The 27,970-nt window shown below is 41.3% G+C and overlaps 2 protein-coding genes across 9 annotated transcripts in view; one reads left to right on the plus strand and one right to left on the minus strand.

The window, feature by feature from the left end:
- Positions 1 to 27,970, minus strand: part of TRPM8 (transient receptor potential cation channel subfamily M member 8) — a 300,849-nt gene that overhangs the window by 177,136 nt on the left and 95,743 nt on the right. The window lies entirely within an intron of this gene.
- AGAP1 (ArfGAP with GTPase domain, ankyrin repeat and PH domain 1) overlaps positions 1 to 27,970 on the plus strand; it is a 306,162-nt gene that overhangs the window by 86,279 nt on the left and 191,913 nt on the right. For all 4 annotated transcript variants that reach the window (XM_081909457.1, XM_081909458.1, XM_081909459.1 and 1 more), the window contains 3 exons: positions 696 to 823; positions 9,845 to 10,000; positions 16,074 to 16,166. In XM_081909457.1, coding sequence (XP_081765583.1) covers positions 696 to 823; positions 9,845 to 10,000; positions 16,074 to 16,166 — 377 coding nt within the window. The remainder of the gene's footprint in view (positions 1 to 695; positions 824 to 9,844; positions 10,001 to 16,073; positions 16,167 to 27,970) is intronic.

The following is a 27,970-nucleotide window of genomic DNA, read 5'->3' on the forward strand; positions in this document are numbered from 1 at the left end:
CCAAACATTTTAAATGAAACTTCCATCAGCCCCATTCCGTATGGCCATGGTGACCAGGTTGGAAGTAGTCTAAAACATTGGGAGGGTAAGCTGCATTGGGACCTTGAGAGTAGACTACTTAGTGAAACCTGAGGCTGAAATATCCCTCAGTTTGGCCTTCCTTTTTTTAAACTTTGTGCTGATCTACTCCAGGAGAAGTTACAAAAACAAATACATCCTGCATCAAAAGCTGCCCCCTCCTTTTTCTTTATCTTGGAGGTGGAGGCTGTGTTTCATTCAGAATAATTCTAACACTGTGACATTCTATCGGCAGTGTTCTAGCTTCCCTCTTGAAAACAAATGATTCACTTAACTGTTCTCATTGCAAATTCATTCATGTGGAATCCAGAAGAAATTGATTTAACTTTTAAAATATTTATTGTGATTGAAAACACATCTTGGTTTCAAGAGATTTGTGGTGTACACCAATAGCCTATATATTACTAATAACAACAGCAACAGACAAGTAAGCACTTTCACCATTAGCTTCCTCTCCTCCTTAGTTTCTATGTGCATCAGCTGCAGGACTGCCAGTTTATGTTGTTGGTCAGATCATGAAATTGCTCTTTAATGGAAGCAGGACTCTGAACAGAGGAGCAAAATGCTTCATCACAGGGTTTCTATGTAATCAAATTCTTTTAATTTTGTCTTTACAGTTGCACAGAAGATTGTTGCAACAAGGAAAAAACAGCAACTTTCGATAGGCCCTTGCAAATCCCTACCAAACTCTCCAAGCCACTCATCTGTATGTTCAGTCCAGGTTTCGGCAGTACATATCAGCCAGGTATGAAATAGAATGTAATTATTTGCATCCCTTTTAGTGGTTGATACAAACTGGGCAACATGAATTGGCATTGGTAACCAGTGTTCTTGCATTTGACTCAGATTCTTCATATCCCAAGGCAGCACTGTTACACCTTGGAATAGAATATGGGTTCTGACAACCTCAGGCAGAAAGTATTTTCAATTGTTCTTTGGATAGCTTTCTTTGAGTTGCTGTGCCCTTCTGTTACCTTAATTTATATTGTATTTAGCTTTGAAAGTTCATAATGTGCAACCACAGTTAAAGAACTAAAGAATCCCCAACCTATATATGCTCCATGACCTTCTAAAAAAGGCCACTTAAATAGAGCCTGGAAATTGCTTCTAAACTATGTAAAGTTTAAACTATGTATTTCCGTGTGTCTTTGTTGTCTGATCGTGGCCAAATGTGTGATACTTTAAGAGGTGGTTCACAATCAACTTTAGAGATTGCCTTGGAGGTACAGTCATACGTCGGGTTAAAGTTGTTTCAGGTTGAGTGCTTTCGGGTTGTGCTCTGCGGCGACCCGGAAGTAATGGAATGCGTTACTTCCTGGTTTCGCCGCTTGCACATGCGCAGACGGTCAAAATGACATCACGCCATGCGCGGAAGCAGCAAATCGCGACCCACAGATGCGGGTTGCGTTCGCTTCAGGATGTGAATGGGGCTCTGGAACGGATCCCGTTCGTATCCAGAGGTACCATTGTATAGGGTAAGAAGGGCATCTTGTATTAGGCTCAAATAGTGTAGGGGTGTGTACATTAAAAAACCAACCAACCACCACACAACAATGCCTTGTTTTAGAGCCACATAAAATCAATGCAGATATTGGAGCATTGGTGTAATATACTCCTCATCACAATCCTTTTACAGGAGACACTTGGCCTATTCACCTGAAGCTGGTGAGCAGCTTACATGCATCCTCAAAAAGCATCTTATGAGGGCACTTCACCCAGTTACCAGACACTGTCGTTAGCAGCCATTAGGCTGTGCACATTTTGCGAAATCACTTATGCAGCCTAAAGTGTCTATGTCTTTGTGTATAGTTGGAAGCAGAGCACGGCACCTGCCAGCTTACCTGAGGGCCAATATTTACTCATTGCATGCAACTAACATTTGAAAGCTTTGTTGAACATTAAGAAGTTTCAAATATGAATAAAACATTTTTAAAGGCATGGAGTCCAGCAACATCTGGAGGTCCCACACGTTCCTCACTTCTCCTGCTTTACAAGTTATAAGACCACGTCAGAACAGGTTTATTGAACAACAATGCTATGGGAGGTAAACTCTATTGGAACAGTGATCCCAGGATTAGAAGTCCCAGATGTCCCTCTAATAATGTATGTTTTGTGCTCATTGTTTCCTTAGTGAGAAAACAAGCATATTGTGTTAGATTCTCAAAATCATTGGCCAACAGCAAATGTTTATAGATACTGTACTTTCCCAATTTCCACCATGATGGAAGCTGCTACTACCCAGTAACTATAATAGCAGTGTGAATTTTGCGGGGAGATGTTCCCCAATGGAACCAGGGTGGGGCAGTACTTAATTCAGAAGTAGCATTTTTTAAAAACCAAACAAAAGCAACAAACCAATCCAAGCTCTTTAGCAAACACCAGTTTTGTGACGCTTGGGGAATCCTTCCATTCCTCTCTACATTGGCAACCTTCAGAGTTCATTGAAGGGGATATCCTTCAGCTGTATTAGAGTGCTCTAATTTTATCTCCTAGTCTGGAGAACTTTCAAAGGAGGGAGGAATCTATGCAAGATACTAGGCAGGATTGTCATGTTCCACAAAACAGTTTTGCTCTAAACTCTCAGTGACACAAGATTAAAAGAATGAGGGAGGTGCTTCTAGCAGGCAACCCAAGATAGAGTGTGCAGTACACTAAACAATGGGTTCTAAGGATCAAACTCGGGACACACACACACACACACACACACACACATTTTTGGATGGCCCTGCTGGCCAGCCAACATTTGTGATGGTCAAGACCATGCTCATCTCTGAATAAGGAAATGTGAGATCCTGTGTGATGTCATGCTTAATTTAAGACATACTTGAAGTGCTAGCACAATGCAAATGTCAGGGCTAATCCTCCACTCCTGAGAAAAGGCAGACTTTATAACATGTGTCACTTCTGTGGGGCTAAAAGTGTTTCCAAACGATTTTGTCACGCGGATGAGCTCCATCCCTCTTCCCAAGCTTAAAGGTGCAAAGGGGAAACACCTGCAGTTGTGCTGGGCTTTTGTAGTGTTTGAACCACCTATCAAGCCAATCCAGCATGGACAAGATCCAGCCATTGTTCAAGCTCTGGAATGATATGGAGGATTGTCTCAGCACTTGTGCTGTACTTCTGAGGTACTCTGAGTGGAGGAGAAGAGTTGGGGCTTATCAGTATTTTATATTACACTTTTTAATGTGCTTAGAGCTTTTCTGAAACCCAATGCGAAATAGCTATTTCCTCATACCTCTTTGCAGTTTCTCATGTTTGCCAGAGGAAGATGAGACACTCATAGTATTATGTAGATTTTGGACAAGTTTGCCAAGATATTGGAGATTTATAATCAGAACGTATACCTCTTTTAACCTTTTCTACTAAAACAAAACTCATTTTCCTAGTATGCATCCTCATGTATCCAAAATGGCACTGCCTGCACATCAGAAGGATGTATCAGTGGACTCAAGAGATGCCCCAACGTTTGCAAGGGAAAAACTATGGAGTGGGAGAAATTTAGAGCATGCTCAGTTTGGAAAGCTGTTATACTGGAAAACCCTGGGAGTGGGAGGGGAATGAAAGAGGTTAGGCTGGCTGGCTGAAGCCTTAAACTCCTTACTACAGAATTTTGTTGCCGGTACAACTTTTGTCTTTCAAAAGCAGCTGCTGGGGTGGGGCTGTAGCCTTATTAGAGTTCACCAATTGGGACTGCGTTGCTCCGGGACAGGAGGAAGGAAGTCAAATGACACCGAGTTGGTTCAAATAAAGAGTTTATTCTGCTCTCCGGATAGCAGAAGGCACTTGTGTGATCAAGTCCACAGCAAGTCCAAAGAAATGACAAGTTTCATGCAGTATATAAATCCTCCAGGCATCCTCTCCCCCTTCCCCAGCCACGTCAACTTGTATACGCAGGTTGACATCACATATGTTCCTTCTCTGGTACTTACTACACAGAAACCCATTACTTCAGGGCAGCCCAAATTGGCTTGAGACTCTGGTGCTAGAAGAAGGGGTTAGTCCTTTATGTCCAGTGAACCTTTCCTAAACTAAAACTTCCCCCAAACTTCTGTTTGCCTGTTAGAGAAAACTTACAGGAAAGTAGCATGTAGGGCACGGATTAACTCCCTTACAGTTCTGATCTAATTTGCTCCCTCCCCAGCTGCTTTTCTTTTAAATATTGAGACAGTAGGTCCTGTCATGGATTTCCAGTATTTTGTCTGTTTTAGTCTTAGGTATTATATATGGCCATGTGAAGTTAAGGAAAATATTTTTATAGATGCCCTAATAGCAGCCTTGAGTTGACCTTCCATTAATCTTATCAAAGATCAATGGGCTGCCTAGAGGTCCTTGCATCAGATGCATAAAGATTAAACACAGTAAGAATTTTAAATACATTGCCACTGTTCTGTCAGCCTGTATGGCTTTTTTTGTATCTAAAGGCTACTGCATGTAATTAGTGGCTTGGGTGAATTGCCATGTGGTATCCTCATTGTGCAAATTTGTTGGGTACATACTGAATATTTTTCCTCCAATGTGTACCTTTTTGTTTTTTGCTAGTTTTTATTTATATCTGCTTTAGAAGACGGTCCCCAAAAAGAGGCTAGTGCCCATTCCAAGAGTCAAATGTCCAACCAGAAACAAACTTACTCTTTCCTATAATTAATATGTGTTGAAAATCAGTGTTCTCAAAAAAATAATATTTCAACTCATACTCTTCCATTCAGGACTTACTCAGTATTCTATGTAGTGTCCAGAAGGAATACACCTTGTGAATGATTCTAGACCTCAAATAGTTCTCTATATACTGTTTTGCCCATCACACAGAAAATTTCTTCACACCAATCTCTTCCATGGTATCTGGATGATCTACTGATCAGTTCACTCAGCTTCCAACAGGGACTTAAGAATGTGTACTTTTCCTCATGCCTTCAGTTGCATGACTTGATTAGCAACAAAGAAAAGTGTTTCTGCTTATTATTCTGCAAAGAAAACATCTAGGATGGAACGTGGCATGTGGAGAAAGTGCTTCTGTTCCTGGACAGACAACAAAAGATTCAGTAGCTAATCATCACAGTGCTGATGTATTTTCACACCAGCCTAATGAGGAGCACCACTATCAGATGTCCTGCCAGGATGTGATTCTGTGGATGAGGTTCTGCAAACAAGCCTCTTCAGAGATGTTACGTTTCCTGTCTCAAGCCTGGATAACTCAGCAGCTCCATCTACCAGGAATTATACTAATGACTGAACCAAGGCCCCATGTAAGAGAGATATTTCCTCTCAGGCACGTCCCCTAGTTACTATGAAGCCTTCTTGAATGAAGGGCTAATTACCAAAACACACAGGTTCAGTGGATGTGGTCAAAGACAAAGTGACTGGAGCTTTGAATCCCATGATTGGTGCTGCGAGTGTTCAAAGAGTGGAAACAACTCATCAGCAAAGCTATGCATTCCAGAAGTCCAAAGAAACCTGCCAAACTTTGCCCCAGGCACAATATGGGGCAGGGGCACAAATGCAATAGTGTGCTGTCTCAGTAGGACTAGTTCCTGGGCAAATACCCTGGAATAATAATTGACCAAGGGAAATGGAATACACATCTCTTATCAGACTCATTCACAGAGTCAACAGAAGATTTAGGAGGGGAGCTTACTCTTATCACCTTGTACTTGCCCATTAAAGTGCTCGTGCTCTTCAGATCTCTTCGGGTTGTCATCTCTCTCTCTCTCTCCAGCAGTTTATTGGTTTTTAAAAAAATAACCAATACTAAGACAAGACAAGTCGGTGTCATGTTAGAAATATTTAGCTTTTAAATAGCCTACTGTTAAAGTATATAACGAGGGACACGGGTGGCGCTGTGGGTAAAACCTCAGTGCCTAGGACTTGCCGATCGTATGGTCGGCAGTTCGAATCCCAGCGGCGGGGTGAGCTCCCGTCGTTCAGTCCCAGCTCCTGCCCACCTAGCAGTTCGAAAGCACCCCCAAGTGCAAGTAGATAAATAGGTACCGCTTTATAGCGGGAAGGTAAACTGCGTTTCCGTGTGCTGCGCTGGTGCTGGCTCGCCAGAGCAGCTTCGTCACGCTGGCCACGTGACCCGGAAGTGTCTCCGGACAGCGCTGGCTCCTGGCCTCTTGAGCGAGATGAGCACGCAACCCTAGAGTCAGACACGACTGGCCCGTATGGACAGGGGTACCTTTACCTTTACCCTAAAGTATATAATATTCCCCACGTATCCTAGAAAATATTTGTATTAAACAATCAAGTATTAAAAGATCAAGTAGTAGTTAACATGTTTAATTTCTTATTTTAATCATCCCATTCATCATCATTCTCCAAGTCAGATTCTTCGGTATCTGAAAGATGTATTGCCATGTGTCACTTCTGAACAACATCCTTAACAGCAGCAACTATTTCTTCATCAATGGGGGTGTTGGATTCTGAGCCCCTGGTTTCAATTGTTTCCCTTTTCTGAACTGACTCATTAGAACATCTTCTGTGAAAGGAGTTAATTGATTGTCACTCTCTGACCTTTTCAACTGCACATCCTTCAGATTTTGGATCAAATTGTGTTGAGATTCCCTTTTGGAAGGAGAGATGCAAAGTGCTGGGAATGTGACAACTGAAGGGAGATCAACATTATGGGACAGCTTACTTGATTTCTATATGGAGGAAGGCACTTCTAGTAAATCTTAAATCCACCCTTCATTCCTAGCTCTGTGGCATCACAGAATAAAGCAGAGGATGGCCAATGGATTTTTTCAATAAGCCTTTTGCCTTTGTCTCTTTCAATACTGCTTCTGCGCCCCCACATTTCTCAATTACTTCAAAAATCTTCTTTAATTTTCTCCTGTCCTTCAGATGGTCCTGCGTTATGCCAGCCTTAGCAAAGATCTTAGCAAAGATCTTCAGGATCTAAGCTGGTAGCAAAGCCAGTTTGGGACCTCATCCAATGTGACAGATACGTTTGAAGTTTCTGGGGTTCCCAATATATTCTTTGCTTAGCTTATGTCTTCTGGATTTTCGTTTCCAGTTTCTTATCTCAAGCGATGCTTGAGAAGCACAACATGAAGGAGATGAGACCCTACAGTTTGGTGATCTTGTACTTGGATGAGGATAAGATAATGGACAAGATGCGTCAGCGGCAGGAGCAATAACAACAACACTTCTAAACGTCATTTTCTCACAACTCAGGCTGCATTCTGTCCCACAACTTTTTAAGGTTGTCAACTCAGTAACCATTATGTCCCTTGATATCTATGATATGCCCTCCCAAGACCAAGACCTCAGCTGGGGCTACTGTATCTGAACAGCAACAACTTTGCTTGTCTTCTCTTTAGTAATACCTTATCTTTTAAAAGTCTTGAATTGAAAAACACCAAGCAGTCTCCTGGACCTTTAAATGATTTTGTACTCTCAGATCTTATTCGGAATTCTTTGTCTATATCCATCCACAACGCATGTTGTTGTGCGCCCAGCCGGATTACTGATTCTTGAGTCAACTTTTGGTCAATCCTTTCTTCTTGTGCCTCTGGGAGACCTTTGAAGCATAAAACCAACTCTCTCTGGTGCATCTCCAGCAGAGCTATCTGGTCCAAAGTAGTTTCATGTAATGTCACTAGATCCTTTATTTCTTCATTAGTTGTTTCTTGATTTTTCCTTGGCTCTTTATTTTCATTCACTAATTTCTTAGAAGTGTCTTCCTGCTTGTTGATTCTGCTCTTGAGGTCCTGGACTGATTTATATGTGTGTTTATGTTTGATTGTTAGATCTTTTATTTGTTCAGAAAGTTCTTTTATTAATTTAGCATTCTGCTCATTTTTGCTATCCATTGCCATTTAAGTTTTTGTCCATTTTTGCTATCATCTCTTTTATATCAAGCTTAAATATTTGAATCCTCTGAGATTATCTTCCCTCTTTCCTTTCCATATTGCTTTTACCTTTTTAATGCTAATAGTTGTGTGAGTTACTTTCTCATCCCCCTGTCCTAGCCCCCTGGTATTTTCTTAGTTAGTCTTATATCTATTCTGCTTGAGTGTTCCCAGATTCAGAGCTGCGGGAAATCCCTTCCCCAGGGTGTCATTGGCAAAAGGATGCTTCCTGATAACGTAAGAGGAGGTGCCATCCCTGAACTAGATTGCCCATCCCAGAACCTCAGATTGGGAATTTGCTGTAAGGCTAAATTTTCTTCTTTCCCTCTCTGTTGACACTGAATATGTTTTATAATCTATCTTCTAATTTCAAAATGGTTTTCATCAAATCAAAGTAGGTGCTTACTTGGTCTTCTGCTCGCAGGTCCAGCTATACTCCATTTCCCCCCTTATACTAATAATTTCATCTTAATTTCAGCAGTTCTACCTGTTTAGTTAAGGCAGGCAAATTTTCTGAAATAAAGGGCTGTATTCTCTCCAGGGGTGGGGAAGTTCATGGGTTGCATACCAGGGTGGGGTGGTGGTACACTGTAATGCAACCTTCAGGAATGGTAGACAGTTACTCAGCTGCTCCTTTTCCTTCGTTCTTGTGCATCCACTACTAATCCATATGGCACTGAAGTTTATTTCACAGTTGACTTTCTCCATGCACAAGTGCATGTATTGGTGGCTCATTCCCACGGGAGGCAGAAATGAGCACCAGCTTGGATGGCTTCAAAGAAGATTAAACAAATTCATGGAGGAGAGGGCTATTGAAAGCTACTAGCCTGGATGACTTTGCCTCTGCAACTGGAGGCAGCCATGCTTCTGAATACCAGTTGCTAGAAGCCACAGGAGGGAAGAGGCTCTTGTGCTTCTATCCTGCTTGGTTTTGGTTAGCCACTCTGAGAACAGGGGGTGCTGGACTAGATGGGCTATTGGCCCCGTCCAGCAGGCTCTTCATGTTCTTATGTTCTTAGTGCATTCAGATTGATCAGCTTAAGAGAAGTGCTTTGGAAGGACTGTGTGCCTTTTCAGCCTTGCAAACAAGGTGGCTGTGGGGGCTTTTGAATATCAAAGCTGTTACTGTAGTATTTGTGGATGCCCTTTTATAAAAGGAGGACAAGAGCAAAAGGCTAAACTCTAGTTATTGAATTTAGTTTGGGGATATAGTTGCTGCTAGATGAATGGAACTCTGAAATAGATTCTGTTGAACAATCCTATGAATTAAGAAAGCAGTACAAATTTTGTAACAGCTTTGGTCATCTTTGGATTGGCCCCTTAGTTGAAGCCACCTAGAATATTGTTTTTCCTTTATCTAAAGAATCAGATATGGGTGATATGCTGAATTGATCAAGAAAAATGTACTTTGGAAATGCTACATTTTATTGGGGTTTTTTTTTTACTTGAGATTGCTCAGTTTGGCTTGAAATCCTCTATCCCCACCCCACTCCATTTCCAGTGCAAACTGGCTAGTGGTTCTAGGATTCTGTGACCTCAGTTCCAGTCCACTATAGACATAGCACCACAAATTTTGGACAATATGACTGATTTGTAAATGGTGTATAGTGCTATGCATCAGGAACAATATTCAGCTAATAGAAAAGAGAGGTTAGCTTAACCCAAGGTGCTATTTCTGGGTTAGCGGAGTCTGTAACTTGAAGCGTCTGTAACCTGAAGCATTTGTAACCTGAAGCGTCTGTAACCCGAGGTACCACTGCATTCCAATTGTCTCTTCCAGTTAAGTTCCAAGTATAAGAGAGATTGTGATAATTTTTTATTTTTATTTTTTTAAACCTACTCTGCCTGCTAAAAATGAAATTAAACTTGTGAAGTAGCAATTGGCTTTCTTCCTGTAAAATGGATTTTAATCATTGCAGACCAGCAACGGAGGAGGGAGTTTAAGTGATTATTCCTCCTCTGTCCCATCTACTCCAAGCACCAGCCAGAAGGAGCTACGGATTGATGTTCCACCTACCACAAATACTCCAACTCCTGTTCGTAAACAGTCCAAGCGCCGGTCCAATCTTTTTACGGTAAGTGAACCAGGAGACAGAATGCCTGTCTATGTTAATTCATCATTGCTCCTTGATTTACTTCTCTAGTGTTATCTATGCTGACCAACTAGGCATTTGTTTTGATTCTTTGGCAGAACAATAGAGAACCTAGCTCTTGAAGTAGGGACATGGGTAAGCTATGGATAGGGTTCAGGGGCATTAGGCTTCCCTGGAATAGTGAAGGGTTTCTCAAAATGGTCTTTCTTCTGTAGTACAAACTATGACAAAAGTAAGGCGTCAATACCGCTGTCCTGCTCCTGATTCCACTCGTCTGCTTTCCCAGGCAGGAGCCGAGAGGCCCTCTGCTGCACGTCCAGTAACCTTTTCCACACCATGGCACCCACCCATGGCTTGCCGCCTGAGGACTGTTCATGCAGGCACAGTTGCACTTGCTCTCCTTGTGCTCCATGGACGTTTCAGGTACAGTGGGCAAGATTATGTTAGAGAGTCTTTTCTGCTGTGGTGCCCAGAATGTGGAACTCTGTCCTAGTTGGTTTGCTTGGCTGGTTTGCCAGTATTTCTCTCTTTGCCAGAAACATTTTCTTTTTGATAAGCTTTTGATTTACTTGCTACGCTGCTGTTTGTGATTTGCTTGCTGACTCCTTTGTGGTTAACTGTCTGCTGCTTTTTGTAGGTTGGTTGTTGTTGGTTGATTGTGGTTTAATGGATTTTTTAGCTTGGAAGACGCCTTGAGCCCTTCCTTTGAAAATTGGTATGCAGTTTTGAATAAAGAAAATAAGTTTTGAGCTTATCTTTAATTCCTTTTTCATGCTGTGTCTATTCCTTTAAGCAGTATAGTAATAAAGACAGAAGAATCTTAAACACCAGCAAGGAACTTACAGTGGTGCCTCGCAAGACGGAAAGAATCCATTCTGCGAGTCTCTTCGTCTTGCGGTTTTTTGTCTTGCGAAGCAAGCCCATTAGTGGCTTAGCGGATCAGCTGATAAGCGGCTTAGCGGATCAGCTGTTAAGCGGCTTAGCGGATCAGCTGATAAACGGCTTAGCGGATCAGCTGTTAAGCGGCTTAGCGGATCAGCTGATAAACGGCTTAGCGGATCAGCTGTTAAGCGGCTTAGCGGATCAGCTGATAAACGGCTTAGCGGATCAGCTGTTAAGCGGCTTAGCGGATCAGCTGATAAACGGCTTAGCGGATCAGCTGTTAAGCGGCTTAGCGGATCAGCTGATAAGCGGCTTAGCGGCTTGGGAAAAAGGGGGGGGAGGGGAAAAAACCCCGCAGGAACTCGCAAGACATTTTCGTCTTGCCCATAGGAAATTTGTTTTGCGAAGCACCTCCAAAACGGAAAATCCTTTCGTCTAGCGGGTTTTCCGTCTTGCGAGGCATTCGTCTTGCGGGGCACCACTGCATTTTGTTTGCTCCTTATGGTCAGGACTGACCCAGTGGCAAGTGTTAGGGGTGGGGGGCTCCTCTCTGCATCTACCCTTTGGGAACCATACATTATGTGAGGATGCAGCAGCAGGCAGCCTTTTCTGCTATAGCACCCTCCCCTCATCATCTCGACAGGCACCAAGGTGGTATTATTTTTGGTGACAAATTGTATGTGCTGGTGTTTGAGTTGTGCTAATTATAGCTTGAAATGGGATCTGCCTAATAGTCTGCTGTATATTTTAGTTTAATTCTAAGTTTAGAATTTCTTGTTGTAGATTTTGTTTAATTTTCTGAGTTGTTGTATATCATGGATTGGTACTGTAAACTGTCCTGTGGTCAGTCTGGACAAAAGGTGGGTTAGAAATAAAGCTCACAAATAAACAGTTGGTTTTAATGTTGATTGTGATTTTATGTTGTTATAGTCACTCCTGTTTTACAGAATATGTGCCCTGACCTAAGATCAATGGATATAGGGTGGGAGATGAATATTTTTAATGAATTAATAAATACTACAATGTTAGGCTTTCTAGGAAAAGTGGAATGTACTGGAATGTGCACACATTAGCTTAATGGTGATGTGACTCTGCTGTGTTGTGAGATTGTTAGATAATGTCTTTCTCCACTAGATGTCAGTGTCAGTCAAGGCACAGAATGTAGAACAGGAGAACTTGAAATGGTCTCTAGAAAGACCATTTGGATTTGTACACAGAAATTACAGCTTCTTCTTCTGCTCATATTTTGTTTAGGATCCTGATGTGAGGATGTGCATATTTTAATATTGAAGGCAATGGAATAAAATGGAAGGGTTAAGCACACAGAGTTGTATCTAGTCTTCCCAAGAGAGGGGAAGCTCTGCTGGAAGAAGCTGGGATGGCCATTGTCTCCCATGTCCCCACTGTCACCAGAGCCCCCAGGAGGGCTGGGAGATGTTGCCAGGGGAAGGGCAAACCGGTGACTGTCGCCTCTGCTTTGCATTCCTTCTGCTAGTGGGAGCCTCTTTTCATGCAGGGGCATTTCTAGATCCAGCCCATTCGTACAGTTTTTCACAAGGAATATACAGTACAAAGAACAAAAACTTACTTCAGTGGTTCTAAATTTAATTCATAAAGCCACTACTAATAAACCTCTAGGGACGCGGGTGGCGCTGTGGGTAAAAGCCTCAGCGCCTAGGGCTTGCCGATCGAAAGGTCGGCGGTTCGAATCCCTGCTGCGGGGTGCGCTCCCACTGCTCGGTCCCAGCGCCTGCCAACCTAGCAGTTCGAAAGCACCTCCGGGTGCAAGTAGATAAATAGGGACCGCTTACTAGCGGGAAGGTAAACGGCGTTTCCGTGTGCAGCTCTGGCTCGCCAGAGCAGCGATGTCACGCTAGCCACGTGACCCGGAAGTGTCTCCGGACAGCGCTGGCCCCTGGCCTCTTAAGTGAGATGGGCGCACAACCCCAGAGTCTGTCAAGACTGGCCCGTACGGGCAGGGGTACCTTTACCTTTACTTTAATAAACCTCTATCCATTGGAAGTAAAACTGGCTGGCAGAGGTAGATTCATTTACTTGTTTTAAACACAGTACTGCAGAAATAATTGGATGCTCTAATATTTTTACATACAATTACAAAATGGGATTTTTGTAGTTCCAAGGAGAGAAACACATCATGATTGATCAGATAATGTAAAAACTGATAATACTAACTAACTAGTTGGTAGTTTCATTTACAGAGGACATTCTCCACATAGAAAATCCATGATAGATTATGGTGTGTTGCAAGTGCCCCATAACAAACCAACAAATATGCTAGAAATTAGATAGAAACTTACAACAGATTGATCTTTAAAAATATTGTTTCTACAAGGATGCTGATACATTCGTGTTCATCAGAAATGATGCTGTATTTCATACTCTTTCACTTGAATTAAAGGATGGTAGCAGTGGCCATTTCTGTAATGAATAAAACTTTCTAAGACTAAAACTTCCTCTCCAGATGCTCAGATGGTTGCATGACACACTTTTGTGGACCGAAGGAGCAACTCAGTCTGAGCAGCTGCAAGGTTTATCATATTTTGTGAAATTAGTTTTATAATACATAAGAAATCCCACATATTATTGTGGCTATATAATCAGTAGTGTGATTTCTCTGAGGAAATTTAATTTGTGCGCAGCTTTTTATGATATAAGGTTTTTTTTAGGTCTATTGTTCAAAGTATGCAGATATAGGTCATTGTTGACCAAGCCACCTAATCTTAATTACCCTTGGAAGATAAATAATATTTACTGTAAGCCAAATGAGTACCCATCTCAAAGTAAGGCTTATTTGTTTAGTAAACAAAAGCGCAGGTCATTTTAATGAAAATTTCGCTTCACTGAGCAATGGATTTCTGCATCTCATTATATGCAGAATATTATATATTATATATAGTATGGTTGTGTCTTTAGATAAAACTATTATAAACAAATTGTTCTTTCCCAGTTTTTTTTAAGTAGCAGTAGTCCATTAAGAATGTGTTCATACCTATTTCCTGGTTTTGAATGTGAGCCATATGTAGTTGAAAACAGGTGTAGGGGAATCAACTTGCCCTCAAATATGGGAAATTACAGGATCTATTAGTAGCATAGATATTCTAAAAGTACTAAAAGATCTTGAATGTGGGCTAAATAAGATATATGGTGTTGGAGCAGGCTAAAGCAGGTTTTTTGAGCCTGATAGGACTAATTTTATTTTTTTAATAATAAAACATATTTCTGTTAAAAGATTTAAAGTGGTTCACAAGCAAAATTCCTCAGCCAAAAATGTAGAAACAGGAGCTGTTCCTAGCCAACTATTATGGATTTAGGGAAGGATACCCAGAAGGACTGAGGAAAAGCTGTGAGAAGCTTGCAAATATGGAAGAAAAAATTAGGCTGCTCTCGAACTTGAGAGAAGCAGGGACTTTGGCATGTAGTTGAGGGTGTGGTAAACTCAGTATCTTTTACTGAGGCCGTAACTCAGCAACAGGGAGTATGAGGTTCACCACATGGTGCTGGACTCCAACTCTGATCTGTCACAGACAGAATGGTGAACACAGTAAGGGATGTGGGAAGTTGCAATCCAGCAATCCTGAAGGGAACCAGGCAGAGGGCCTTCTCGGTAGTGGCGCCCGCCCTGTGGAACGCCCTCCCATCAGATGTCAAAGCGATAAACAACTACCTGACATTCAGAAGACATCTGAAGGCAGCCCTGCTCAGGGAAGTTTTTAATATTTGACATTTTAGTGTATTTTTCATCTTTGTTGGAAGCCGCCCAGAGTGGCTGGGGAAACCCAGCCAGATGGGCGGGGTACAAATAATAAATTATTATTATTATTATTATTATTATTATTATTATTATTATTATGAAGGACCACATATTTCCCGTACCTACTCTACCTGGCTAGCCATACAAGTGAGTCAGGCTGGGAGAATGCAAGCTACCCCCTTTTAGGGGCTAGGCCATCCAAATAGTATGAACTTATATCAAAACACTGTATACTTCTCCTGTACCCTGAACTATACATATTTTGTTTTTCACGTGCACTTAATTCCATGATGGTCATTCTTTGAAATTCTGTGGTCTGAAATTTTCATTTTCTGTATCCATTCCTTAAAATACAAAAAGTAGTTGTGACTGATATCCTTATTTTAATTTGCATTCCAAATTTAAACGTTTGAGACAACTCAGTAATGCATAGTAGATAAGCAGCATGATTTCACATCACTTGGTTTTTATTAGCATTCAGTTGTGGCACTGGACATCACCAGTATGTTCACTTCATATATCATCTATGATTTGAAAAGCGCATGAAAATGTTTCCCCATTTTCAATATTGCGTGAGTAATGTTCCCACTGAAAAGTAATGGAGTGAAGTTGTCACTTGTCAGCATAGTTATTAAGGGGGATGACTTTTAGGTCTTGCTCATAATAAAATAAATCTGTCACATGTAGATTTACTTATCTCACAATAAAGGAGGAGGGTAGGAAGTTCTATTTAAATAAGATTGTGTGTATTTGTCCCACAGCTGTGTAAAAGCAAGCAAGATGATTCTTACCCAGTGAAATGCTTTAAAATAGACAGTACTTACGTTTTGTTTTTGTTCTGTTTTTAAATTAACCAAGATAAAGTAGCCCTTTGTTTTTAAAGGAAAGCTTTATTGTATCTTATCCATTGTTCTTTATAGTGAGAGAGGTATGCAGATAAGAATGATTAGCATTTGCCACTTTTATGCTTGTCAAAGCAGCTTGGTTTCCCAAGCATTGTTGGTTTGACTTTGATGCTATCATTCGAAAGTAGTAAAAGAGGAAATTTAATGAAATTTAATTCCAATCAAGGTAATCCATAAAATTACACTGCTGAGTAGTTAATAGCCTTTTAAAATCCCATCAGATGATAATTAAGTATATACACTTGTATAAGGAGTTGCCTATGTAGAAAGGCACACAATTTCCTGTTAGCTTTTCTTGTGTCTGTATTGAATTCACAGGAGTTGCAGCTGAGCCATTTAAAAGCTTAAATATTAATATGTAGGTAATATTTTAATTATGTCTTTTGATCTATCTTCTGGTGTGTTAAAACAACTTTTTAAATTTCAAATGTGAATATGGGAAAATATGTGAATTGGTGTTATTAATAACAGTGTTAACTTTGCTTTTACCTTGCAGTCTCGGAAAGGGAGCGACCCAGACAAAGAGAAGAAAGGATTGGAGAGCAGAGCAGATAGTATTGGAAGCGGTCGTGCAATCCCAATTAAACAGGTATATTCTTTTGTGTGTGTGCGTGTGTGTGTATGCACACAGGCCTACGCACACACACGTTTTCCTGTAGTTGGAGACACACCTCAGGTCTTAAACACCATGATGCTGGGCCTGTGTGCCAAGATTTGTTTGATGTGCTGTGGTGATGAATGTTGAAGTCACTCACTTGACATCAATTAGGAGAGGTTCCTATGTGTATTAAAATAGGATCATTAGAATAAGAAGAGGGGAAATGTGACAACAGGCCTAATGAAGTGCAGTCTGCTGGCCTGCATATGGAGCGTGCTTCTAGGCTGAGCTGGCTTCAAAGCCTGCCTTTGTAGAGAGGGCTTTGATTGGGCCGTTTGCTGCCAGTCGACAAGGGTAAATCAGATCGCTGTACAAGAGCCCCTTGTGATCACAGAAATAGCCTGATGTGGCCCTCATTTGCTATTGCAGAAGGACATCTGAACACTGTTCCAGGCTGGTTTGCAACAACTAGGCAATTAGTTGCGATAATCATAGCTGGTGTGTCAGCTGTGCACTCTTGTTTGTAATTTGCTAATGAAGGAATTGTAACTTCATTTAGACCTTGTTATATAGGAGAACATTTACAGTCATAGTATGTGGCCTTAATTAAACTTCCTCGTTACACTACAGGATTTGAAATTGAGGATTTGTTTTGGTTTGTTTGACTAGTGCAGGTTCACTTGAGTAGTGTGTGTGTGTGTGTGTGTGTGTAGAGAGAGAGAGAGAGAGCGCGCGAGAGAGAGTGCATATCTGTTACAAAACTTAGGACTCATAATTTTTGGCCTGCACATCAGTTCAACATATTTATGATACTTGGGTATTCTGAGTTTTTTTTTGCCTTTCATAACTTGCCCGTTGAAGTCAATGTCCTTGTTTCCCATTAACTTGCTTGGAAAGTTTCCTGTGGCAAAGAGGTTAGGTGGTGTGCCTTATCATAAACATTTGCCATGTTTCCTTGATAATTTAGGTGATTTAACCTGTAATAACTTGTGGCCCTCCACATGTTGTTGGACTACAGCTCCATCAGTCCCAGCCAGTGAGGTCAGTGGTCGAGAATGATGGGAGTTGTAATCCAGCAAAATCTGGAGGGTCATAGGCTCCCTTGATAGTAGAAAAATGCAAATCTTCTGTGTGCCACTAATGTTGGTACTAAAAACTATTTTTAATAATAATAATGTGATAGCAAAATATTTCAGAATATACTTTGTATAGGGATTTTTACAAATTAGCCTTCTTAGACTCAATTTTTCTCAGGACACATGTGGGAAAGGCTAGAAATTAAAATATTGAAAATGGTTGAAGATTTATCAAAGGCTAACCCCCCCCCCATCATCTCCCCCTAAACTCATGTGTTGGAGGGTAATTTTAAAGTTTCACTGGGATAAAAGTTGCTATGTTACTTGTGTTCACACTAAGGCCAGAAAGTGCTTAGTAATCCCCATATTTCTATTTTCCCCTTAGGGGCGCAAAAATGTGGTTTATTGAGTAGCAGGGTTGCAATATACGTAAAGGTAAAAGGTAAAGGTACCCCTGCCCGTACAGGCCAGTCGTGTCCGACTCTAGGGTTGTGCACCCATCTCACTTAAGAGGCCGCGGGCCGGCACTGTCCGGAGACACTTCTGGGTCACGTGGCCAGCGTGACAAAGCTAAAACTTCTGCTTCTGGGCCAGTAAAATGTCTGCTTCTGGGCCAGTAATCTCTTCTAAAACTTCTAAAACTTCTAAAACTTCTGCTTCTGGGCCAGTAATCTCTCATAGCTCACACATTTTAAAATACATTTCATGTAGCAAAACAATTAGTATGAAAACCAAATAATAAACTTATCAATTGTAAAACAGCAGCAGGGAACTACAGGCTACATCTCGACACAGTAAGACTAGCCCACCACTAGCTCGTGCTCAATTGTTTCTCAGAAAAAAAGGAATGCTTTCCAAAGTAGGAAAGTTTCAGCGGTTTTAACTGAAGGAAAGGAGAGAGCTCAGCAGGCAAGAATTCCTGGGCAAATAATTCCTAGTAGCTGCTTATTGAATCTCACATGGCTGGGCTGGGACAAAGCAGAGCCTCTTCTGCTTAACTTGAGGACATCCATACCTTCGTTTGATTATTGTAGTTGTTACTACAAATGTTTCTGTCTGCTATGTGTTTTCTAAATTGTGCTTTTTGGTACTGTTGGCCTTGTCATCTTTTTTTACTATCATTTCCATTCTATTCCTGATGTTCAGTCCATGAGTGCTGTTGCTCACATAATCAAAACTGTATCCCCACTGCCCAAGAGTGAGCTCTGAGGGTGCTTGGGACACCCTTCCACTAAGGCTTGCAGAAGTCCAAACATTCCTTAGGCAGAAATTCTAAGACAGCCCAGTGAAGACTGTCACTGTTTAGTGCTAGAGATGGAAGGGAAACCTGCTGGGCGGAGAATGGAATGGAGTTGTTCAGATTCTGAGTAGAGAGCTTGCTCTCCCAAGGGCAGCATTTTGTTTCCAATCCAAACTGTATTATTTATTAAAATCTTATTTATCCTCTGTTGCTGTTTTATTTTGTTGGAGTATTTTTTTTCCATAGCAAGCACTATATTTCAACAAAATCAAAGTAAAATTGCAGAAATTTCATGTTGTGAAACACTTTTCTTTCCTTGGGCATTTACTCATACTTGGTCTTCATAACATCTAATAACAGTGGAAATACATAAACACACACACACAAACACACACTGTATAATGTGACGGGGTCCCGTCATTCCCCTGCTGCTGTGTACATAATAAAGGGGTACTAGTTATTGAAGAGATGTTTTGTGTTTCCATTCCCTTTACTATTTTATTTTATTTTATTTTTTTATTGATACTATTCTGTTCTGTTCTGTTCTATTAACTAGATTCTTTGCTAATGATAGTTGCCAGATTTTATTGTACCATGAAGACAGCATGGCATCCTTCAACAGTTTCCAATATCTAGCTATCATTAGTCTTGCTGCTACCAATAATTGCCCAATAAGGTGTTTATAATGCAGGTCCATAATACCTCTCAAATAAAGGTTGGGTAGTGCCCACTCTGGACATTTAATAACCTGCCCCATTATTATTTTGACTCCCACAAAGCATGTGCATCATATATGCTGATGCTAAAAAGAAAAAGATGTGCTGCTGAACTGAGTTGCCATTGAGCTGTTTGCCGTGAGACCAAGATATTCTTCCTACTAAGCCACCACCAAATGCTGCACACTCTTCTACCTGCTACCTGTCCCTAATAAATCTTCTACAATGTGTGGTTTTTGTTAGTTGATATATTTCAAATATTTTAAAGTTTGCTGCCTTCATGGTTATATATGCGGATCTCAACATTTTTAATTACTTGAGCAAGAAAAAAGTATGTAGTTTTAATTTATCTAGGGCTGTGAATAGAATGATTACATGTGACTATGTAAATTGAAAAGAAATGTGATTCACGTTTGTGAGGACATATATAATTACTGGTACATATAGGAGTGTTCATATAAACATATTCCTCACAATATACGATCATTAAAATATGCTTTCCTGCAGCAGTGCTGCCAAATAAGAGGGCTATGTTTGAAATTGTTGTGAATCTTTGCGTTCCCTGTTTCCACCCCTCTGTCTAGCTGCAGATGCACAAAAAATAATTTAACATCAAGTCAGCTATAAAACTGCTCCGATGCTTTTCAGTAAGTTACAACTAGTACATGAAATTTCATGAACAAAATTACTCTTACTGTAATGTTATATAGCATAACCTTGACTAAATAAACGGTAGCTTCTTCCCAGTACCAGAATGTTAACAGTTCTGTATAGCCAGGGCTGGAAACATATTTTTCAAAATTCCAGACACACAAGTATTTGTGGGTCAGGGTTCTAGGAGTCTACCCACACACTGCAGAGAATAGTCATATATGTCAGTGAGATAGATTTAGTGTAAGTGGGCAATAGACAAGACTCTATGCTACTAACCAATCTGGTTACCTGTCTAAAGCCACAGCATTTTCTCTTTTAAAAAAGTATCAGAAGAGGTGGATGTTGCAGTGAAGTCTACTGTGATAGGGCTGTGACCATCTTTTTATCCAGGCAAGTGTTGTACATAAAAACTAAATCTTAATTTCAATTGATGGTTTGAAAACAAAATAGCGCTTGTCACAGTTTGTGTAATTTTCTAATCTGAGACATTGTCTGATTTGAGCCAATGGCTGGATGCAGTTTGAAAGTTGCCTGGGGTATATATTCAAGGCAGAATTGAGTGTTCCATAAAAGCTCCCGAAATTTGGTTGTTGCCCTCTGTCTTGTCGTGGGAGACAATGGAGGAGTAAGCCTTTGGGAGTGAAGTCAAACTTTTGGAAGGTTTCAGCATCTGCTGTGATTTTAAGAGACCTATGCAGAAGAGACATGTTTTGTTGCAGCTGCGCCATGATGTTCCTCCTCTCTGCGCTCCTCCCAACAGTCATTCCTCCTCTGGTCTTTACAGATGCATAACCTGTCTGTCTGTCTCCAGGCACTGGGGTCGTCTGCCAGGGATTCCCACATGGCAGGATGTTGCCAGCCTTCATGTTACATTTGTAGATATCTTTGTAACACAGAGTTGGTCTGCCAACAGGCAGAGCATGTCCTTGGAGATCCTGCCATCCTCCATTCTTTGGACATGACCACGCCAGCATAGATGTCACTGAGATGGGAGTGTGAACATGCTAGAAATGTGGTCTTGAGAGAGAGTACATCTTTGTTTGATACTCCTATTTTGAAATGTGATACTCAAAATCTTCCAGTGCATGTGGAAGGCCTTGAGGCATTGTTCCTGGCAGTTGTAAGTTGCCCACAGCTCACTTCCACAAAGCAGCATGCTGAATATGCAAGCCTGGTAGACCTTCATATTGGTATTGGATGTTATCATCACATTCTCACATGCCCTTTTCAAGAGCCCAGCCATTGCTGTAGCTGTCTTGCCTGTAGAGCTTCCTCAGGAGTGTGTTGTCAAGGCTGTGTCATCTGCAAACACTACCTCTTGGATAAGGACCCGCCATGCTTGTCGTGGGACAGTGACATGCCAGGTTGAACAGACCCGGTTGCTCCTCAAATGACAGTACACATCACCTTCGGTCGAGCTGAAGGCATGTGAAAGCAACAGGGAGAAGAATATGCCAAAGAAATTTTGGATGCGAACACAGCCCTGTTTCGCACTGCTCTTTATAGGGAAGATGTCCCAAGGATGAACTGTCATACTCAACTGTGCCGCCTATGTTCTTGCTGAAGGACACAATTATCTTGTGAAGCTTAGGTTGGCATCCTATCTTGTTGAGCTGTGTGAAAAGTCCATTTTCGCTGATGAGATCAAAGGCCTTTGTCAGGTCTACAAAGGTGATGTACAAGGGAGGTCTCTGCTCTCTCCATTTCTCCTGAAGCTGGTCAGGTGAGAAAATCATGTTGGCCTCTGAGCTCTAAAGTTGCACTGTGACCTGGGATAGCCCCTGTCAGCAGGTGACTGGTATATGTTGAGAACTACGCAGGTGAAGGCTTTCCCCACAGTACTCAGCAGGGATGTCTCATGGTAGTTTTTACAGTCATGTGGTCACCTTTGTTTTTGTAGGGTCACGATGCTAGAGTTGTGGCACGAATCCTTGTTCTCAAAACTGCCCAATCCTTTGGGCAAGTATATGCAGGGCACACATGTAACTCACAAGAGCCTTACCCTTTGCAGCAATAACAGGCTTCGTGCCCTTTATGCAGGCCTCAGACCAGTCAGGGATCTGTTCTCTTTTGCCAAAGGAGGACATAGCTCTGTTGTAGATTGCCTCTTCGATATGGTTTCCACCTTGCTTTGATGCTATCTCTGGGGCAGTTCATTAGAGCTTGTTTGACAGAATTAGAGAAGCATTCACAAATTTCAGGTATGATGTTCTGGCAATGTTGATTCGAGACCACACTTTCTACCATGGGCCCTCCTTGACTAGAGATTAGCTGATCTGTATCTGGAAAACTAGTGAAAGATTGGGGTTGAAACTTGATTGCTTATTCATCTTGTCAAAGTGTGATGGTTACAATATTGGACTAGGTCCTGAGAGACCAGGTTCAAATTCCCACTTAGCCATTAAGTTCACTGGGTGATGTTGGGCCAGCCACAGTGTCTGAACCTAACCTCACAGGTTTTTGTAAAGATATAATGAGGGTGGGGCAAAGTGTGTCCTCAGAGGAAAGGTGGGATATAAATGTAAAAATAGATAACAATATCACTAAAATAATTCCCTTCCTGCAGGTATGTTTTGATACCTACTTTATTTTTTAATTAAGTTTAACTTTCTGAAATCTAATTTTAATTTCCACATGGTGCCTTAGGAGGCATTGTTAGTGCCTGGGAGGCACTGTTGTAGAGGGTCCCCTCTACCTCCAGTGTATTGCTGTGTGCATTGCAGGGACCAAGTCTACCCTAGGGCAGGGTTGAAGAACCCTTTTCAGCTGGTGGGTCAGATCTACTTGTGGCCAATCTCCACACAGGCCACATTTCAAAGGTGGGTGGGATCATTTGATGTCAAGTTTATCCAGCCCACACTTGAAGCAGTGCTCCTAATTTTTCCTTCATAAGTGTGGCTAACCTTCATTGTCATTTAAATTTGGCAACAAAAGCAGGTTGTGCTGCTGCTTCATTTGGGAGCTCCCAGCTGAATCTGACCCTGGCAGCACAGCTTGCATTTGGTGCCAATTGTAAATGGCACCAAATATAAACCACAATTTGCAAAGGAACAATCAGGTGCTCGCTCTAAGGCACGCAATTGGGCTCACAATTGTTACTCTGCAGCTGCCGCTTTACTTGACATGCATCTGATGTCATATCACATCAGATGAATTACAGGTTTGTATGGCTGGGGAAAATAGTTTCATGGGCCAAATGAGGACTCCTAGAGGGCTTAATTTGTCTCAAAGGCCAGAGGCTCCCCATGCTTGCCCTCTAGGGGTGAATTCTGCTTCAGGTTGGCTTTAGCTTGATGGAGGAGGTAATACTCTTATGGTCCAAACTTAAAACATGTTTTTTCTTATTCATAATTCTTATTCACTTTTGGGAGGTGGGGGAGAATCTTGTTGTCATATAAAGGCCAAGTCAGAATGAGATTTGAAAAGTGTCTGTCAAGATCAAACACAGAACCCATATGGATAATCTTATACTTCTATTTTTACGCCCTCCAACTACCTGAACTATGCAGTACAGTTTCTCAAGGTATGAATATTTACAGCTGTGCCATTTGTTTTAAGGTTACCAGATTTTTTTCAAAGAATCCAGGGACACCTTTTTTTTTTGAAAAGAGGAAAAGTTATTTAAAATAATAATAATTACGAAGTAATATCTTCTCTTCTGTGGTCTCCTCTGTCGCTCAGCCTTCCTCTGGGCCCCAGCCTGCTATCTTCGAGTGCCACATGTCCTTGCCCTCCTGGTGCTCGCCTTTCTCTCCTCAGTGATGGCGGCAGTGGTGCAGCAAGGTTAGGGCTCCCCTCTTTTTTCTCCTTCCTCTTTCTCTCTCTTCCTTCTCCTTCTCCTCTCCTTCTCCCTGCTTTGGCTCCTGGGTTTTCCTGGCCCAGGAGCGCCGCTGGGCAGTCAGCTGGATGGCCAGGCACTCTTGTTCTGGGTCACGGAGGGGGGGTCAGCAGTTCCCCCAGTTGATGTGCTGGGCGTCCCTAGTTCCCCCTTGGCAGTGGCAGTGGCAGCATCAGTCTCAGCGGCTAGGAGCTAGCCTGGTAGTGCAGTTGGCTCTGGCTGGCTTCAGGAGCTGCTTGCTGCCATGGCGCCCGCCTTTTTGCCTCGCTGGAAGTCCCCATATGATGTGTCTTGTGCCGTTGAACCAATCACACAACATTAATTCCCTACAAATAAATCTGCAACACTTAAAATATAAATCCGGGGACATTAAATGAAATCCGGGGACATTCCGGGGACAGATTTGTAAATCCGGGGACTCTCCCCGGGAAACGGGGACATCTGGTAACCATAATTTACTTCCAATCTCATGGAGAAACATTGTTTTTCCCAGTAAATACAAACCCTTGCTTGTGAAAAATTCTGGATACTTATAACCTGATCCTCAATCCAGCTTTGTCTGTTGGGAATTACCTGCAAATATAATAAAATTGCAGCCTTTACCTTCAGGGTTAGGGATCTTGCTTAGTATTCTTATGTGTGTACAGGTAAACAGTGTTTCCGGGTGCTGCTCTGGTTCGCCAGAAGTGGCTTAGTCATGCTGGCCACATGACCCGGAAGCTGTCTGTGGACAAACGGCGACTCCCTCGGCCAGTAAAGCGAGATGAGTGCTGCAGCCCCAGAGTCGTCTGCTACTAGACCTAACGGTCAGGGGTCCCTTTACCTTTATGTGTACAGATATGCAAGCAAGTCCTTCTTAACTATAAGCAGATATAATTCAGTAGTGCACATAAAGCTGGATGAGCAACAGTATTGGATTGTATCCCAAAATTATATAAAATGTCTGTTTAGTTTTGGATATGTTTTGATTGTTATAGCAAATTTGTTTGAATGTATGCTTGTTGGGAAAAAATTAATTTGAAATGTGAAACTTGTTTTAAATACATATTTAAAGTATTTCTTTTCATGGTGACTTAAATAATGATTTAAATCAACTGCTGCTGCTGTATTGTGTCCCATATTTTATGTTTGTATACAGTTTATGATTTTGTTGTGTAGGATCTCATAGAAAATGAGTCCACCCGCACTAGATTATATAAACTGTATTCAGCTTCCAAGAATCATGTTTGTAAGCTTGCTTTCCGTTTTCTGCCAAATCTCTGTCAGTAGGACATATTAAAGCAAAAAGTGCACAACAAGAAACATAAAAGCAAGAGGCACAGCTCAGCAGTGAGTGGGCTTGTCGTGTATTAATTTTTCATTGCTGTGGAGAATTGTACGTACATAATCGCTTGATTGCAGTGGGAGTTAGCAATCTCCTATGGTGTCATTTGCATAAATCTTGTTAAGTCAATGGCAGTTAATGAAGTACAAATGAGCCTGGAGAAGGTGACATGCAAATCGTGGGTGGCAGATGGGAGGTCTGTTTTTGGGATGGCAGCTGTGTGCTATTTCCCTTTTTTCTTTCTAAATTGGGGCATAAATAAATAGTAAGAACTGGCCTTTAATGCTCTGGCTCTATGTTTCCAGTATCTATATTATTGAAAAAATACACCATTTAAATAATAAACATATATGACTTAATCAACAGAATGCCTTCTAGATTTTCAGTAAACTTTGAATAATCAGTTGTTAGACAACAAATCTAATGAGGGCAGCAGCCGTTCACCTCCAATGCAAAACAGAATGAGAAGTGAATCTCTCTAAAACCATCAGAAATGTGTCAGCTAACAAGCATTCCCCAAAGGTAACTGGCTAGAGAGCAGCAATGCCTGAGCAAGAGTTGTTTATACAAGAATAGTAAAATCTAATAGCAATTGACTGACTCAATTTCAGCTCAAGTTTGTCAACTTAAATTATGGGTATAAGGACTGTATCTCTTGCTAAGATAGGATTGTGACAAATGTCTCGATATTTTCTTGATTTAATAATCATATATTTTATTGTTTCAGATGTTTAATATGAATTAAATAAAAGGAGGTTGCAAGTGGATTCAGAGAGTGTCGAATATATCATGGCTTGCATTAATAGCAAACTTTAAACAGTGCCAAATTTAAATGGCGCTCAGTCATTCCTTTGCAAGTGCACCTTGTATTCAGTGCTGTTTAAATTTGTTTCCAAATTCAAGCCATGCTGCTTTGAGACAGGGCTGGAGGAGGATCCAGTTGGTGTCATATGGTGAATGGTTCCCTGCTCCTGAAATAACATGTTGGGTGATAGGATGGCAGGTGCACAAGCAGCCCCTGTGCTGGACAGCTGAGCTTGCCTCCTCTTGCTGTTCAAGAGCACACTTCCTGTGCTGCTGCCCATCAAACCCTTTCTGGTTGTCCAGTAGGAGGCAGCTGGATTGGTGCGTTGGTGGCTGCTGCTGGCACAGCAGCCAGGGCTGAATGCATCCCTTCCAACTAGGGGCTTGCTGGTGAGGAGGGTTTGGCTCAAATGACAGCCCTCTGGACAGCTCCTGGACCCTGATACCCTCAAGATGGATTATATCAAGTCCTTGCGACCTAATGAAAGAAGCAGAATGAGGAGAAGTGGCACAGGCATTTTTGCATCTTTTCCCCTTTAATATTAGGAAGAAACAGTAAACTTATGAGTAGGCAGAATTGGGGTCCTTTACTGTCTCCTTTTCATTCAAGTGTTATATTAGTTTGCTTTCCTTCCAACAGTAATTGAGATCTTGCACCGAGGCCTAAACACCAGTGCTGCCATTAAGGCTCTTCAGAGGCGGCTCCTGTTTTGTGGATTTCCCTTCATTAGATCCATTAAATTCCTTGGCCTTTTGGAAGAGAAGTTAAAACTTTGGATTTCATCATACACCTTAGTCTAGGTTTTATATTGTCCCCTGATGATGTTTTTCATACATTTTTTGTTACGATTTGTTATTTTTAATTTTTGTTTTAGGTTGGTGTTACCCACTTTGCGAAAGTAATAGCTTAAAAAAAGCACATAAATGGAAGCTGTAAGGCAGTTACAAGATTAACAAAGAGCAAGGAATAAATAGATAAATAAACATTTGTTCATTCGGCAATTTTTTTGAGGCAAATTGCATCATTGTTGCTAACATTTGGAATAAAATGTTTTGTTGGCTTTAGACAACTGTTATTAAAATGTTTCAACAAGGTTCAGTCAAAATATCTTTGAAATAGGTTTTGAAAGCAATGCCACATCTACCTACAGGCAGTCAGGATGATTTCATTAGTCCTCTTCACATGGAGGAGAATCCCACAGTGCTTCAGGCAAGTGTCAGACCTGAAACCTGTAATCACTGTGAATAAGACATGTTTTACAGCAGGTTTCATGGATTAACTTAATATTTCGACAGAGGAAACCTCAACCTCCTTGTAGACGTGGCTTCAGAGGATGGAGGAGTGTCACTTAATAGAAATGGAAGTGGTTTAAAGTAGTAAAAGATACTGTATATCACCATAACATTTCACTCCTGTGCTTGCTTAAAATAGATACTGGAATGCTTGGCTTTACACATTTCAGTTTAATTCCTGCATTTATAATTTAAAAAATTAATATTAGCACTCCACCCTTCTACTAAAATTCTTTCATTCATGCACTACTGCATTCTACTTATTATTCTTAGCTTGACAGCATGTGATACCTAGATAAACACTTGACATCTCAGGTCTTGCAAATATGTTGGAATATTGTGATAGTAATTTAAGCAGATTGACTTTACCTGGATTTGTGACATCAAAGTCTGGATGTATTTCCTGCCACCTTGACTCTTGGTTCCCACTAGGCTATTCTGTTCCGCATTCTGAAAATGTGGGTTGCTTAGCGTATATTTTATTCTTTTATTATATAGAGGTGCATTAGCTTGTGTGGAAAAATATCCAGGGGCACTTTCAAATGTCTGGAGCAGGGAACAGGTTCTTCACACAATTTGGATATTGTACGGACATTCTGCAAACTCTTGCTTTGCAATGCATGGGTGTTATGCAATGCATGTATACTAAAATAATGTCAAATGTGTCCGAAAAATTCAGCAAAATATCCCACCCCACAGCAAGTAGCTGTTCTGAGAATATGTGTTTGGCTGGATATAGAATCATAGAGTCGTATAGAATTGTTGAGTTGGGAGGGACCCCAAGGGTCATCTAGTCCAGCCCCCTGCAATGCAGGATTCTCAACTAAAGCATTCATCACAGATGGCCAAC

Source organism: Podarcis melisellensis (assembly GCF_964234715.1).
Source record: "Podarcis melisellensis genome assembly, chromosome: 1".
Lineage (NCBI taxonomy): Eukaryota > Metazoa > Chordata > Lepidosauria > Squamata > Lacertidae > Podarcis > Podarcis melisellensis.